The 17,091-nt window shown below is 42.7% G+C and overlaps 1 protein-coding gene across 5 annotated transcripts in view; it reads right to left on the bottom strand.

Annotated features, from left to right (window-relative positions):
* LOC138440397 (protocadherin alpha-C2) overlaps positions 1 to 17,091 on the bottom strand; it is a 145,767-nt gene that overhangs the window by 41,802 nt on the left and 86,874 nt on the right. For 2 of the 5 annotated variants that reach the window (XM_069589852.1, XM_069589853.1), the window contains exon 1: positions 5,761 to 9,855. The exons of the other annotated variants lie outside the window; for them this stretch is intronic. In XM_069589852.1, the coding sequence (XP_069445953.1) occupies positions 5,761 to 8,313 (2,553 nt within the window). In that variant the 5' untranslated portion in view covers positions 8,314 to 9,855. Of the gene's footprint in view, positions 1 to 5,760; positions 9,856 to 17,091 lie in introns of those variants that run through there. 5 annotated transcript variants of the gene reach the window in all.

Raw genomic sequence — 17,091 nt, 5'->3', positions numbered from 1 at the left:
TTATTTACTATTTATACTATAGAATATTTGAGCTACAAAAGAGTGAATCACCTTTTCTAGGACAGATACTCTATGCCATTCATAAAATCATAGGACTACTCAGTGAAGTAAATGCTATCTTCTTATTATGGAAATCCATGAAGCTATCAATAAATGGTTGTTTGAGAAACAAGACTACATGTAGCATCTCCTTTTCCTTCCTAGTAGGAATCTATTAAAGATGTATCCACTGCAAATTTTTCAGTGATATTTTATGAACACTAATATAAATTATGATAGCCAAAACCCAAAAATGGCCTCCAGGATCACTACACCCTGTGTGAATGCCCTGTATAATCTCCAAGACTGAATATGATGGGCCTTACTCCATGATTAAGTCATACTACATGGCACAGTCGGCTTTGAAAAAAGGGAGATAATATAGGTGGGATGATCTAATCATTCCAGTCTTTTAAATCTGGGTATAGAAATCAGAGACAGAAATCAGAGACATCTGAACATGAGACGGAGTCCATCAGAGACATCTGAAGCATGAGAGGGAGTCCACAAGAGAAAATATTTTCTACTGTCAAAATACTCTCCAGCTCTGAAGATGGAGGGGGCCATGGGCCCCCCTGTAAGAAAAGGGGGCCATGGGGCCCCCTTCTTTCCCTGTAAGAAAACAGGGAGCTCAGTACTCAAGGAACTGCATTCTGCCCAACAACTTAACTTGGAAGCAGATTCTTCTTTGGAGTGTCCAAGAGAGAACTCAGTCTGGCAGATATGTTCCTTTCAAGCCTTGTGAAAACCTGAGCAGAGAAGCCAGCCACAGTGGGCAGGTAATAATTGAGTATTAGTTTTAACCACTAATCTGTGGTGACTTGTTACAAAGCAATAGGAAATGAATACATAAAACTGTTGGTCATCAGGCAAAAAGGAATCTAACATTTAAAATAATCACTGTTATGTTACATATTAGTCTTCTCATAAATCAAAATGAAAAGATGATATGTATGAGATTTCTAGGTGAATTGTGATCACACTCAGTGTCTCAGTCATGTTTGACTCTGTGTGACCCCATGGACTGTAGCCCGCCAGGCTTCTCTGTCCATGGGATTCTCCAGGCAAGAATACTGAAGTGGGTTGCCATTCCCTCCTCCAGGGGATCTTCCTGATCCAGAGACTGAACCCTCCACTAGTGCCTCCTGGGAAGCCCCTCTAGGTAAATAGTTACTTCTAAAAATAGTCATTTATAATCTTAATCCACAGAGCAGGAAAATAAAGTACACATAACTTTAAAACATACATAATGGGTCCAGTACAACAGAAAATGCTAGGTCTGCTTAACTCTGGATGCACAGCCTGCGAGCACAGCTTCACAGTTTCACTTCCCTGGAGCCCAGAGTTTTGACCCTGCAAGGCCAGAAAGGAACCAGTGTTGTTCATGTGCCAAGGAACTAATATTCTTCTTCAATTTTTGTGATTTTGGAGATTTCTTCACATTTGTCAAATTCAAACCCTCAAAAGAGAAAGGGTTGCATAATTTTTAGGCTAGCTTATTTTAAACACTGCAGAGGAATTCTCTTGACCTTTGATTTTTGAAATCATGCTTTCAGATTAAAATACTCAAAATATTATCATACAAATAAGCCAAATTTATATTCATCCTATAATATGCACAGGAACATGGAGCCAGGTGAAATTTACAAAAGTCACATTCGAAGACATCTGTAAATCCCCACAGTTCAGCTAAACCTCTGGCTTGCTGGTGGTAATTTTTCCTCAAACATTTGCAAACTGACATCATCCTGACCTCTCACTGAGAGCAAAACTTGGTGGCCAACCAAGGCAAGTATCCAGAATCGACTCTGCTATTCTGTCAAACAGACAGCATGCCAATAGACAATTTATAATATGCCAGGCTGTGTCCCTGCAGAGTGTTCTGAGTTAGAGCAGATGCCCGTGTGCAGGCTCACTCCTGGGTCAGTACGAAGGGTAGGCCAATGACATTCAAGCTACAGTAAACAGATTTCTTCAACAATCAGAATATGTGCAAGATAAAGAGACAGAGAGGAGCTCAGCCATAATTCCATCTGGCTCAGCTGATATGTAGAAAAGGGGAGGAAGGGGGTAATGTGAATACATTATTGTATTCTTAGACCAAAGAAACCTTTTCTCACAACAGCCCTATAAGCAAAACAGAAATGGCAAAACAAAACAGCCCCACCCATTCAAAAGTGACCATATGAGGATGAGACATTGAAATGGAAGCTCAGACACAGTTTCTTTGCCTATTTTGACCACTGTGAGGTTTTTAATGAATTCGCTACGATGCCACTTTACACGAAGTGTACATTCTGATCCAGGGCAGCGTCAGTCACCAGCTAGAAGAGTCAGTCCTGTGGGAAAAAAATTAGCTGCCACTGAAAGGAGGGTTACTTTCCAGGTTACTACATCTGGAATTAGAGTGAATATGTACACACAGCAGCAAAAATAACTGAAGATTTGGTGACTCCAAATTGCTTTAAAACAAGTGAAAGTGAATGTAAATATATCTCATTTCTGCTGCTTTCTTGTGATGTCTACATCTTGGGCCAACTAGTCCCAGTGAGGCCCATTTGGACAATTCTGACCAGAGCACTCAAAGTGACTCATCAGCAGTCACAAGTGCAGGACCACAAGTGCACAGAATCCACCATAAGCTTTGGTTTCTTTTCTTGGTGATTCTGAAGACGGTGCCAACTACATTCAATACTAGGTTTTCAGATCTCTCCAAGGAAAAATTCTGCCCCATTGTTAAACAGTTACTCCAAAAACCTCACTGTACAAGTGGCTCATGAAATAAACTCACTGGGGGATAAAATCTACCAAAAGATTATTCTGATGTTAAATACTGATATTTAATAAGCAACAAGAGAAACTAGAGAAAGAATGAAGATAAAAGATCTGCTAAACAGGTTTTGTCAATGGTAAAACAAATAAAAATATGCTAGTTTGGTAGTAACATTTTTTACTCACTGATCCTCCCATTGGTGACCTACTTTTATGCAAAGAATTCCTCTTTTTCCAGAGCAGTTAAGTGACACTTCTAGGTGAATCAGCAGTAGCCTAAATGCCTGAGTATCCCATATCAACAGGAATATAAACAATGAGACTTCTATCTATAACATTTCAAACAGCACAGTCTTTGGAGTTGGACAGATATGACTTAAAATACCACTAGTAGAGTGACTGTGTATGTTACTTAACCTTTGTTTCCTCATATGCTAGATGTTGATAAGTATTTGTTTAATATATGACTTACAGGTAATAAAACCATACATATATTGCAGTGCAGAATATTTTTATATATAGCTAGGTGGTCAGTGAGCACAAATTCCTTATTCATCTTTTCCAGTCCCCAACTAATTTTAGACACATGGGATTAATTGCACCCCAGGACTCTCCTGCCATCTGAAAGGACTGGGTAGAGAAGACAGAAAGCCTAACATAAGATTTTAACAGGCTGATCCAGCAGTGATGATTTTCAGAGTTGAATGGTTTCTGTCCCTATTTTGCCATGCTATGACAACATGACTCACTCTCTCTATGTAACTGCAAGTATTCCAGGAGCTGCAGATAGGCATTGAATTTCCAAAAGCGGCTGGCAAAAATTTGCCATTATTAAAATCAAGTACTCTCCTGGCAAAATCCCACAGGAGTAAGCACTTTTCTGACATAATTTTCTCCCTAGATTAAAGGTTTGTGAACCAAAGCACATGTTAACACACAGGTCAGTGTGAGACAAAAATAGTTCACGTATCTAATTGTCTCAAGCTTTGAATCAGGAGAGGGAGGGTAACAGTTCACTCCCCTCGCTTCTGGCTCACAGCTGGTAGCAAAGCTCACCCGCCCTGCTCTCTGTAGAGAGGCCCAAGAAGACTTCTCAGGAATTTGTTCAGCAAATGTCTACAGCATCCTTATTTAAAATTAAGCCCTTCTGCTGCTGCTGCTAAGTCACTGCAGTCGTATCTGACTCTGCAACCCCATAGATAGCAGCCCACCAGGCTCCCCTACATGCTGCCAAAAGCTATGATCCAAAGAATTCTAGAAACTCCTTGACTCCCCACCCCCTGTTCTTAATCTGCAATCTGCCTCTAGTGACTGCTCAGCATTGACTAACACCAGGCTCCTCAGATAAATCTACCTTCAATGTACATGGAAATTCTGTCAATCCATCTCTGTTCTATTCTGTGCTTAGGTATTAATTTCCTGAAGATGAGCATGAATTTAGAATGTGAAACTATGGATAAAAAGACAGCAATATGTCAATGAAAATCAATGAAAACACATCACAAAAATATAGGAGGGACAAATACTATTAATTCATTTTGCAGTACCTCTGAAAGTCCTGGCTACAAAGTAGTTGTTTGGGAAGAAACAATTTATCACTATTTATGAGATAAAATTTTGACTTCTGCAATCCTATTTAAAGTATCCCAGAAAATGCATGTGGAGACAAACACACTACACAAAACACATGCACTATCTAACATATATATCCTTCATATAATGAGCAAACTAAGCTTATGCCTACTTAAAACTTAAAACCAGTGTATCTGCTAACACCTGTCCTTCCTGTACAGTAAGTCCCACTTTCCAAGGCTTTTGTAGCTAGATTCAGCAAATGAACGTGTGCTTTGGAACATACTGAAGTATTATTTAAAGTATTATCATGTAAGTTAAAGACAAGAGGGCCTTGAAGAGGCTGCTTCACATCTCATCAAAGCCTTAGAAACTGTTAAGAGGGAATCAGACTTACTCTAAGCGCAGGGAAATCCTCTTACAATGAGTTCACACAATGCCAAGAAAGGTGACTAAGGGCAGGATTCTTCCCCCCTTTCTTTCTCCCCAACCCCAGCTTGTCCCAGGCTTCACCATACCCTCACATCCCTAGTCCACTCATTCTAACATCTCCATGGTCCAACCAGACAAATGGGTTCCTGGCCTTACCATCATTCATCTCCTCTGACAGCCCCTACAGAAGAGTTACCACAGCAAACAGCCAAAACAAACTTTGTCTTTGGGGTGGGTGGGGGGGGTCCACATTCTGTGATCTCATCAACTCTGATAAGAGTTTCTAGCAGATCACATCACATTAGTACAATGCAAAACTAATATTAGAAATATTAGTATTGTAAAGTAAAATAAAGTAAAAATAAAAATTAAAAAAAAGAAATATTAACTGGATTAACTAATATGAACTAATATCCAGAAATATTAACTAGATACTTTACACTGTAGATAGTCCAAGGTATAAATAGTATGGAAAGCATACAGAGGTGACCACCATAACCCTGAAGTCTAAGAACTTTGAAAAAACAACAGTCCTCTAGGGTTTCAAAAGAGAACTTTCCCTGTAGATGACATGGCACAAGCCCTTCCTCCTTGAGTCTCATAACATCACTCCCTATAGCACCATCTTATTCTCGGGTCTGTTCTATTTCTCTACAAAGCTGTGCTTGAACATCCCACACTTAAGACAAACCCTCATTCCTCAAACAATTTTATAGTCAAGTCTTCATATATCTGAAAAGAAAAGGGAAACTAAAACAATTCTCTAGTGCTCTTTTTCTAGAGGAAAACACATAAGATTATAACTCAGTCACAGGTACTACATATGCTCAGTGTGCCAGATAACCCTCGTCATTGTTAATGACTCAATAAAGCCAACCACATGATAGTGGTGGAGAGGGTGAAAAATGCATGACTTTGTGGAAGGCCCCTTGACTACCATCTCACCTCATGTTGAGAAACAGCTTCATTTTTTAGTATAATCAGGTTCCCAGCACTCTGCCCACTTTGGCCTGTGAGGTGCCTGCTGTCACCTGCCGCTGCTTGGGTTCCCCCAGGTCCTGGTCCTGTCTGTGCCCCTGTGTTGTAAAACATGAAGGTATCGCTCCCTGAGCCTGCTGTCAGGCAGGCCTTGTAGCAGTAGGTCTTGGTGAGGGAGCCGTTCCCTCGCACTTCAATGAAGTGCGGCTGCACTTTGAGGCCGGGAGGTATCCTGGCGTCAATGTTGTTGTTGGCCTGCTTGTAGAGTTCTGCAGGGCTCCTCTCCCTCACTCCACAGAAGCCTCCACAGCACGTGGTGCCGTAAGCAGTGTAGCGGTAGCACTTGATGATGCTCAAAACAATGATTGTCAAAAGAAATATAAAAGACACTGTGCTTAGTGCTATTATGAGATAAAGTGTAATTTCAGAGTATGTCCGAGGACTTTTCACGTGTCTCTGAGTGTCAGGGAGGATTCTGGAAACCCTATCCACCACGGCTACTGTAATGGCCACAGAGGCTGACATTGATGGCTCTCCGTTATCTCGGACCACCACGGTCAGGTTGAAAGTGGTTCCAGTCTCGTCTCCCATCTTCCTGGTAGTCCTAATTTCTCCTGTGTGGAGCTCTACTTTAAAGAGGTCCAGGTCAGAAATCTGGGACAGATGGTAAAAGAGCCAAGCATTTTGCCCAGAATCTGAGTCCATGGCTATGACTTTAGTGACCAGGTAGCCAGCAGGGGCAGTTCGAGGCACCATTTCAATGGCTACTGATGAATTGGTTGAGGTAGGGTACAGGATGTGAGGGGCATGGTCATTCACGTCCACTACATACACATTGACGGTCACAGTGCTGCTCAGTGGTGGGCTCCCATTGTCTCGGGCCTCCACAATCACAAAAAACTCCCGAAACTTCTCATAATCAAAGGAGTTGACAGCATAAAGGCTGCCACTGGCACTGTTAATGGAGACATAGGAGGTGACCGGCAGCCCTTGAACCTCCCTCTCCAGGAGGGAGTAGGTCACCTTCGCATTCTCCTTTTCATCTGGGTCCGTCGCTTGCACAGTGCAGAGCAACACCCCTGGCAAATTGTTCTCCTCGATGTAGATGGAGTAGGAGTCCTTTGGGAAGCTGGGGGGGTTGTCATTGATGTCAGAGATCTCAACCTGCAGTGTCCGCTGGGACGTGAGCTGTGGTACTCCCCCGTCAGTGGCAGTCACTGTGATGTTGTAGGCGGCCACCCGCTCCCGGTCCAGAGGTCCACTCACCACCAATGTGTAGGAGTTTCCAAAACCATTCAGTCGGAAAGGCAGTGCGGCCTCCAGGCCCAGGCTCACTTTCCGGTTGGGACCCGAGTCTTGGTCATTGACACTGAGAAGGGCCACAACAGTGTTGGGGGCAGCGTCCTCGGGCACCGGGCTGTACAGGTCCGTGAGCACGACCTCTGGTGCGTTATCATTCACGTCCACGATATCCACCAGCACCTTGCAGTGACCCACCATGGGCACCGGACCCCGGTCAGTTGCCTGCACATAGATCTGGTAGGAGGAGGCCTCCTCGTAATCCAGCGCTCCGCTGACCCGCACTTCCCCTGTGCTGGCGTCGATGCTGAAGAGCTGTCTCTCCCGGTCCGACGTGTAGCTGCTCAAGGAGTACGTGAGCTCGCCATTGGAGCCCTCATCCGGGTCGGAGGCATTCAGCTTCACCACTAGCGTGCCTGGGGGCGAGTCCTCTCGAAGGTGAACGCGGTAAGTGGACTGGTCGAAGGCGGGAGAATTGTCGTTAGTGTCCAGGACTCGCACCGAGATCTGCGCCGTGCCGGAGCGGGCTGGGCTGCCCCCATCCACAGCTGTGAGAACCAGGTGGTGCAAGACTGCCTGCTCGCGGTCTAGGCCCTTGCGCAGCAGCAGCTCCAGCACCTTACTGTTCTCTTGCAGGGGTTTCAGGTCCAGCTCGAAGTGCTCATTGGGGCTGAGCTCGTAGGTCTGCACCGAGTTGGTGCCCACGTCGGGGTCCTGGGCGCTCTCTATGTGAAAGCGCGCTCCAGGGGCCACCGATTCGCTTACCTGCAGCTGGTAGTCGGGCCGCGGGAAGCGGGGCGAGTTGTCGTTGATGTCCAGCACCTCCACCTCCACGGCGCTCACCGCCACCGGGCTGTGCGCCAGCACTTCCAGGCTGAGCAGGCAGCGAGGCCGCTGCTCGCACAGCGCCTCCCGGTCAATGCGCTCGTTCACGAAGAGCGCTCCATTGGTCAGGTCCAGCTCCAGGTAGCGCGGGCTGGGCGCACCCAGGTGGTGGATGCGCAGGCAGCCCGGCCCCAAGCGCCGCAGCTCCAACCCCAGCGCACGAGCCACGTTGCCCACAGGCGCGCCGGGTGCCTGCTCCTCTGGCACCGAGTATCGCAGCTGGGAGGCCGCTGGGCCCGGCAGCAGCAGGAGAAGCTGTAACAGCGGCAGCCAGGACATGGGCGGCTGGGGTCGCGGATGCACTGTCGCCCCGGGTCTGATGCCCGCCAGCTCCATAGCCACCGGCCACGGCGGAGGCAGCCGGGCAGGGCCGGAGGCAGCAGCTTGCCTTGCTCCACGCCCCGGCCGCGCCTCCGCCTCCGCTCGTGCCGCCCAGCGCCCGCTCCCCCACACCTCACGTGCCAGCAAACGCTAGCAAATGCCAGGGGCCGCTCCCCTCGTGGGCCCTCCGGAGGGCTCCTGGCCCCGCCGCCAGCCCTGACTCGCCATATCCCAGCTCATCCGCTCGCCACCGAGTCGCTCTGCCTGGCTTCGCTTCCTTGCCGCCGCCGCTGCTGGTCCAGGGGGAGGGAAGAGGAAGCAGAAGGGGAGGGGGAGGAGTGCTCAGCAAGTCCGGCTCCGATTCCGCACCGAGGTGGCGGACGGCGACTGACCCAGTCAGCCCAGACGCTCCAACCACTCCAGCCCCAGCTCCTGCACCCCGGACCCGCCGGATCCCCGCAGACCGCGGGAACACGGCCACTCCCTTTCTCCCTGCCCCCACTGTCCTGTTCAGCCCGTCTCCACGGTCCCTCGGCTGCTGCACTGGTCTTGTAAGCAGATTCTAGCAAAGACTGCTAAATCGCTAGGACTCGAGCTATCAGCTCCCAGGAAAAGATTTCCAAGCGCAGTTCAAGAAAATACACAGAGGGCCTCAGCTAAGTACTGGTATCTGGGCGGCGGCTTCACGTTCAAAGAAACAAACGCGAGAGAGGCACTCTGGAGGATGACGGAGATTATTTCTCTGACCCCAGCATTTTCCCTGAATACTCCTAAATACTGCAGAAAGTGTTCAACTTCTAGAGCAAGGGAAGGGGTGGGAAGTGCAGACCTAAAACTAGCATCCTGGGATCCAACACTCGATTCTGCTCCTAGCTGAATGGCCTTTGAGTGTGTGCCTTGGCAAATAACCAATATTTCAGGTTTTAAAATTCTGTAAAATATTGGTTCCATGAGGCTGCAGGCTAAGCTCTTACTTGACCACTTTTGATCATAGTGGGGAGAATCTGGTCAAATTTTAAAGAGTTTCTGCCTTCAAGCTTTTCCTCATTTTACTTCAAATCTTTTTCATTTATCACCCAAAACATTTTCTTTGTTCTTTCAAGTGATTTAATTTTTTTCTTTAATGGATAACAATGTCAAGAGCCTGCAAAACCATTACATCAAGATTGTTACTCTTGATTTCCCAAGCCTGTCCAGAAGTTGGAATCCATTAATGCATTGCAGTGAAAAGTCTGCTGTTATTAAGCAAAATGTGGGAGGTTAGGATTTATCTTACACTACCAGGCAGCAATTTCAATGGCTGCAGCTCATATCCCATAAATACGAGGCTCCTCTACACCTGCTGGTCTCTGCAGGTGTAATACACCCCTTGTATTGCTGCAGAGGCAACAAAAGGATAACCAGTTGCCTTCAGTGAACAGAAAGGCAGAAGGATCAGAAGAAGCCTTTCCGTGCTGTGTCATTGCCTCTTCTCTGTTCTGAGCATCCGCTTTCCCCAGGCCTTCTCATCTGTTCTACAAGAGATTAAAACTCATTGCCCCACTTGTTTCAAAAAAAAAAAAAGCACTCCTTCTCTTCTTTCAGCATCCTCTCACCCCTTGATCTTCTGCTGAGGGTCATTTCCTAGCTATGAACTGCAACAAAACTAGAACAAGACCTGACATTTGACATGCTTTGCTCCCTCAGGGGGTGAAGGGGCCAAGGCACCCAGGTTTCAAAGGCCTGGACTAGGGCATCTCTTCTCCCCACACACCGGGTGCACCCTCTGACAGCTCCACAACCTAACTCATTTTACTCCAGAGAAGCTCCCAGCTTCCTTCTCTCCCTTCCTTCTATGTCTTCTATGTGCTGCTTCTTATTTGCCCTCTTTGTTCCCTCAAGGGTGCAGAGAGGGAAGCAATTTCCATCGCATTCTATCTCCTTTCCTAGGCTTCTGACTTCTCCCTCTGTCAGCTTCCTTCCAAAATGTCCCTATAGTAACTCTGTATTTGCTGTGGTAATTTGATCTCCGAAAGCCTTAAACTTTCAAGTGCATGAATTGTAGGTCTGGCCTATGTCTTCACCCATTACTTATTTCTGAAAATAAATGGCTTATAAGTGGAATCAAGTTAGGAGTTGTCAGGAAGAATGACCTTTTCTTCCCTCATCTCCTCCCAGGCTTTCATAGTCACTGCCACCTCTGCCCACAACTCAGGAACCTGGTCACTAGGCACTGCCCATGCATGGACCTGTGCCCCTGACAAGATCACAGGCTCTTAAGAAGAGATGAAAATGACAGACGCTTGGTAATGTTTTTAATGGAAGCCCCCAAGTGTCAACTCAGGAGAAAAATCAGGCCTCTCCTCTTAGTAATCTTGTCATCTTCCAGCAAGGACATCTGCCAGGTTGTCCATCTTGATGTGTCAGGATCATAAGCTTCAACTAGTGCTTACTCTCTCAGTGGCTGAGAAGGCAAACAGCACCAGTGCAAAGCAGCCACCTTTTCAAAGATGTACTGAAGAGATGGTGTACTCTGTATTTGGCATTACAATGACTTAGTTCCCCATATACTGTACATGTCTCATGCCAACCTTACTAGTTATTGGAATGGGACTGTTTAGACTGCTGGCAGGTGCCCTGTCCATGAATATTAGTACTAATGCCTCAGCCACACCACTATGCACTCCTCCCTTTCCTCAGACCTTCAAGAACCTCTACAGAAAAGCAGAGTAGCACAGTGTAGTAATACAGATTTTGAAGTCAGTCACACCCCTGCCAATGACTAACCATGTGGCCTTGGTCATGTTCTATAACTTAAACTTTAGCTTACTCATTATAATTGGGGAAGACAATTTTAAGTAAACTCATAGAATCATTACAATTACATGAAACGATGTATATAAAACAATCTTAGGGAGATTAAAGAGGTACATACTTCCTCTTATAAAATAAGTCACAGGTATGAAACGTACAATATGGGAATATAGTCAATAATAATGTGATATCTCTGTATAGTGACAAATGCTAACTAGACTTATTGTGGTGATCATTTTGTAACACACAGAAATATTGAATCGCTATGTTGTACACCAGAAATTAACATAGTGTTGTATGTCAATTATACTTCACAAACACACAAACTCATAGAAGAAGAAATCAGATTTATGGTTACCAGAGGTGAGAGGTAGGAGACGGGGAGTTAGATGAAGCCAGTTAGAAGATGGGCTGCCTATAAACTGCCAGTTATAAGGTAAGCACTAGGGATATAATGTATAAGATGATAAATAATATAATTGATACTGCTAAATATTATATATGAAGGCTGTTAAGAGAGTAAATCCTAAGAGTTCTCATCATGAGTAAAGAAATTTTCTTTTTCTTTAATTTTCTATCTATATGAGAAAATGGATGTTCATTAAACATTGTAGTAATTATTTCATGATGTATGTAACAAATCATCATGCTGTACACCTTAAACTTATACAATGCTGTATGTCAGTTATAGCTCAATAAAACTGGAAAGAGAAAAACAACCTACATAATAATTGACAAGTGTTATTATCATTATTATTGTTATTATCAAAATGCAACAACTTCTTATCATCAGATAACCTCCTTAGTTGACAGTCTGTATATAGCATGGCCCTTTAAAGTATCAAACAAAGATTAGCACCTGTAACTATGCCAGACAGGAAGTCGGTGACGATGGGGAAGATGAATGTGTACCAAAGTTAAGCTTATCCCATATTCTGAAAACAAAAACCAGTCCTTTTCTATATCACCAAAGAAAAGGGACTTACGTCATGAGAATTCCTTCAAGGGATTTGTTTCCTCACAAGAGATTCACCTTTTTAAGATATGTGAAGATACGCTAGCGACAGAGTACAGAACTGCTGCCAAACATGCTGTGATGTCTAACGCCCAGTGTAGAGATTGGCACAGAGGTACTTAATAATGTTTCTTGAACAGAACTAAATTTACAACTTCACTGTACAATTATCTCAAATAAAAATAGCTTCATTTTTTCTCTCCCCCTTTCCAAATCTTATCTATATTTCAAGATCCATCTTAAAACCTACCTAATCCATGAAACATTGTCTATTCTAAACATAAGGTCTTTTTATCTCTCTAAATGCTGACATTCAGAATTCTAAATGTGTCATTTTTTAATTCATCCAAATGCTTTAATATTATTTCTTTATCTTAATTATAACCAACCTACAAGCAGAAGCCACGTTGTATGTGTCTGTATCTTTTTCACAGTGTAGGAAACCTCTCAATAAATAAGTGATGGGCATTTCCGCTTCCTCAGATCCTTTTTTAGCAGATATAAGAAGAGCTACCGCTTCCCTTTTTCCCCCCAGATCTCATGGTGAGAGGGTTCAACCGTCTGCAATGATTTAACTTCCTTTAAAATTTGAAATTCAAAATATTTCAAACCTGGAACTAATTGTAAAGTTGCTGGACTCTTTAAGAAAGGATCTGTTCAGAATTATTATATTATCACTCTTTCTACTTTATAATTATAAATTATATAAAAAAAGATATTCCTTGCTCATAACTAACAAAGAAAGTAACATGATATGAGAAGCACCACACACAAAAAAAACAACAACAAAAAACCATGATTTTGTTTACCCCCATGTTAGCCAAGAACTCTGAAATAGTCTCCCTTAATTATATCCCTTAATTGTATCTGTGAAATGCACCGATCGTGACGTCATTGGACACAGGAGCGAAACCAATCAGAAGGCAACCCAGTTAAGCCTCTGAGAAAATACTGGTGCTCAGTGAACTCTCCTAATTCACATACATGTTCCTTTATTATCAGTGTCATCACAAGTCATTTTACTTTGGGGAAGCAAACCATCTAGAGTCTTTTGACCACAAGGTGTTCTCATTAGTTGGGTCAGGCTTTGGGCTGACCATTATGGGAATATCTGTCAAATAGGGAAGGTTATAATTTGCAGCTTTAAGGTGTGTATTTTTGTTGTTCCACCAACTGAGCACATGACATATAATTTAAAAACAGAGACAAATGAACATCCCAATGTTTAGTGTGGTCCAAAATAGTTTAAAAATTCCATCCTGTTACAAAGGAACCACATTTCTGAGCTTTATACATCTTGAAAAGGAAAATGTTTACAAATATGATTATAGCATTCTTTACAGGTACAGCATCCAATGATTGGAGAGATTAAAAAAAGAGTTTTCATTTAACATAATGGTTGAATTTTTTCCACAGTCCCTTTCCTCCAGAGGGAATGCATTAGCTTTTAGGGAAAGATCCTTTAAGTCTTTAGTTCTAAGAAATTAATATACTGTTGATTCGAGACTGAGGCATCTGAAAATTGCTTAGAATAAACAAAGGAACTCAAAATATCTTTGGATAAATAATAAAAAGGGAGAAATATACTAGAGCTTGGGGGCAGATAGTGTAATATAACAGATAAAATCAAACTATTCAATTAGAGAGCTTTGCTTCTCTATCACTATTTTCAATTGAGATGGCCTACCAAAAATCACAGAATGTTAAAGGTTGAGAGAAATTTAGAAAGTATCTCACTCAAATTCTTTACTTTTCATTGAGCAAAATGTTTAAGTGGAACTTGAACCTCAAGATCAGTGAGGAGATAGGAAACATAAAAGTGCTATAAGTGAGCCAAGTAATAAATGATCTTCTAGAGTTCTAGAGGAACTTACAGATGTGACTAAAGTACCAGATTTCCTGTTTTTTAAAAAGTGCCATTGAGTCTGATATAAATTCCTTCAAAACTATTGTTACTAAAGTAACTGTTTTTGAGCACTTGGAGACAAAGGCATTCATACTAGGGACTACTTTGGCTTAACTGAAAACTGATAACATCAAACCAACCACATAAACTTTTAAAACAATTCCACATGGGCATTTTAGATTTTCAGTTGCTAGAATAATTGACAAGGAAAATGCTACAGGCACAGTCTATTTGAAATTCATGAAGACATTAAATAAAGTCCCCCAATATATCCTTACAGACAAAAGGAATGAAGAAAGGCTGTGGACAGTATAATTAGATGATTTCATAATTATTTGGATAACAGTGACAAAAAGTGTTTATTAATGGAATGTTTCAGCCTGAAAGGAGAATTCTTGTAGGTGACTGCAGAGATTTACCATTGGTCTTAGTACTTAGTTATTCAACATTTTATCAATGACTCAAAGCAAGGAAGCATCAATTGTCCAGGCCAATCCAGCAACAAGTTGACCTTTCTGGAATGAGAATACCAACTGCCTGGAGTAAGACATGTTTCTAATTCACTAAAATTAGAACCAATATTCTATTTGAGACTCAATGCATGCCAGAAATTGGTAAGTTTGTATTTAAGTTAATTTCTGGCTTCCGGTATTGCCATTAAAACCTGTTCCAAGTTTCCATTCATCACTCAAGGCCTTTTATTTTAATAGAAAAACTTATTTTGGCCCTGTTTCTCCTCTTGGGATTTTAGCCATAGAATAAAATAAGATGGTAATTTGGCACTAAAAAAATACCCTTGTTCCCAAGTGGATTTTAGCCAAAGCAGTCATCGATTTGTACACATTTTTTTTTATTTCAAAAAATATAGATATTGGTGAGGTACCTGGAACTGGAACTGTTTTCCAGGATTGACCTAAGCTTGGTCTAAATGAAGGTCACAGTGTCTTCTTTCTATACCCATTGTGTTTGCTGCTTGGAGAAAACAAACATACACCTCCACCTAAAAAGGGTGAATTTTCGAAAGTATCTGTTCATATATACAGAATATCAAGTAATTATTGGCTTTTTGGTTCTTCCTTGCCATGTTGATGCCTTAGCACTACGTTTACATATTGTTTCTATACATATTCGGAGAAGGCAATGGCACCCCACTCCAGTACTCTTGCCTGGAAAATCCCATGGATGGAGGAGCCTGGTGGGCTGCTGTCCATGGGGTTGCTGAGAGTCGGACACGACTGAGCAACTTCACTTTCACTTTTCACTTTCATGCATTGGAGAAGGACATGGCAACCCACTCCAGTATTCTTGCCTGGAGAATCCCAGGGATGGGGGAGCCTGGTGGGCTGCCGTCTATGGGGTTGCACAGAGTCGGACACGACTAAAGCAACTTAGCAGCAGCAGCAGCAGCAGCTATACATATTATTTCATTTAATGGTCACAAGAGCACAGTCCCCAATCAAGTTGGTACTGATGAAGAAACTAGATACCCAAAAGGTGAAGAAATTTAACAGAATCTTCAGGAAGCTCTTTTCCATGCCCTTTTTTCTTGAGCTAGAAGTACCACCTATGACCACTACACAGGCACTCTTAATTAAGAATTATGAAAAAAAAAAAAGAATTATGTTACTGCCTCCAGTAGAAAGTTCCAAGTATTTTATATGAGCTCCTATCCAATTCCTTTTACAACTATAATTTTTTGATCTTTTACAGACTTCAGTTGGAATATATATATATACACACGTGTGTATGCATGCTAAGTCGCTTCAGTCATGTCTGACTCTGTGCGACCCTATGGACTGTAGCCTGCCAGGTTCCTCTATCCATGGGATTCTCCAGTCAAGAATACTGGAGTGGGTTGTCAGGCCCTCCAGGGCATCTTCCCAACCCAGGGATCAAACCTGTGTCTCTTATGTCTCCTGCATTGGCAGGCAGGTTATTTACCACTAGTGCCACCTGGGAAGCCTAAACACACACACACACACACACACACACACACACACACACACACACACAATGGTTGGCCTTAGCAAAACTGCGATACAAAACAGATTTGTGCTTCATTTCTTCTTTCACTACCATCTTCCCACCTACAATATTGTGCCTAAGTAATTGAGTTTTACAAATGAACCTCTTTTTTGGCCATACTACATGGTTTGCAGGATCTCATCTACAGTATTCTGCCTAAGTAATGGGGTTTTACAAAGAAATTGGATTAGGGATCTTAGTTCCCTGACCAGGGGATAAACCTGGGCCCCCTGAAATGGAAACACAGCATCCTAACCACTGGACTGCCAGGGAATTCCCAGACTTTTCTAATATCTCATTCATGTATTTGTTGTGATGGATATTGTTACATAAATTCTTCAGCAGTTATGTGTACATTATAAGGTGGGTAAAATATAAATTATCTAAATTAGCCAAGTTGAGATGTATCCTGTGATATGAAAAGATCTTTAAGGTATTTTGATGAGCAATTACTGTTATCTAAAACTTTTATCAAAGTTAGAAACCTCTCAGAGTTACAAGAGACTTATAGATTCTTCATTTTTGTGGTATCCTCAGAACTTTTTACAATGCATCTTTTAGGTAGTAAGATTCTAGGATTAAATTCCAGTAGCAATTATAGACCCAACTCCACTTGAAGGTTTTTAATCACATTATATGCTTAGGTCATGCACCTAGGGAGGGTCCTCTTATAATAATCCTGCTTAATGTAAAACCAGACTCTTAAGATTCAAGATCTGGATCTACAGTTTATTATGTGTCCTTGGGAAAGGTTTTCGCGCTCTCTTGTGTGCGCTCTTTCTCTCTCTCTCTGTAGATCTCAGCTTAGTAAAGTAGGGGAAAACAGTACTTACTACCAACAGTTTCTGCTAGGAATTTATTGAGATAAAGCATGTAAATTTTCCATTTTATGCATTTTCAATGATTATTAGCCAGAAAAAAAGAGGGCACAACATAGGGATAGAAGTCTCATAAAATTATCAAAATAACCTGAGGAGAAAGAAGAGATGAGTGAAAAGAGCAAAACCCCAAGTTTCTGCATTCTCTTTTTGCATTCTTGACTGATGGAATTCAG

Source organism: Ovis canadensis, chromosome 5, assembly GCF_042477335.2.
Source record: "Ovis canadensis isolate MfBH-ARS-UI-01 breed Bighorn chromosome 5, ARS-UI_OviCan_v2, whole genome shotgun sequence".
Taxonomy (NCBI): domain Eukaryota; kingdom Metazoa; phylum Chordata; class Mammalia; order Artiodactyla; family Bovidae; genus Ovis; species Ovis canadensis.
This window is presented reverse-complemented; position numbering and strand designations above follow the sequence as displayed.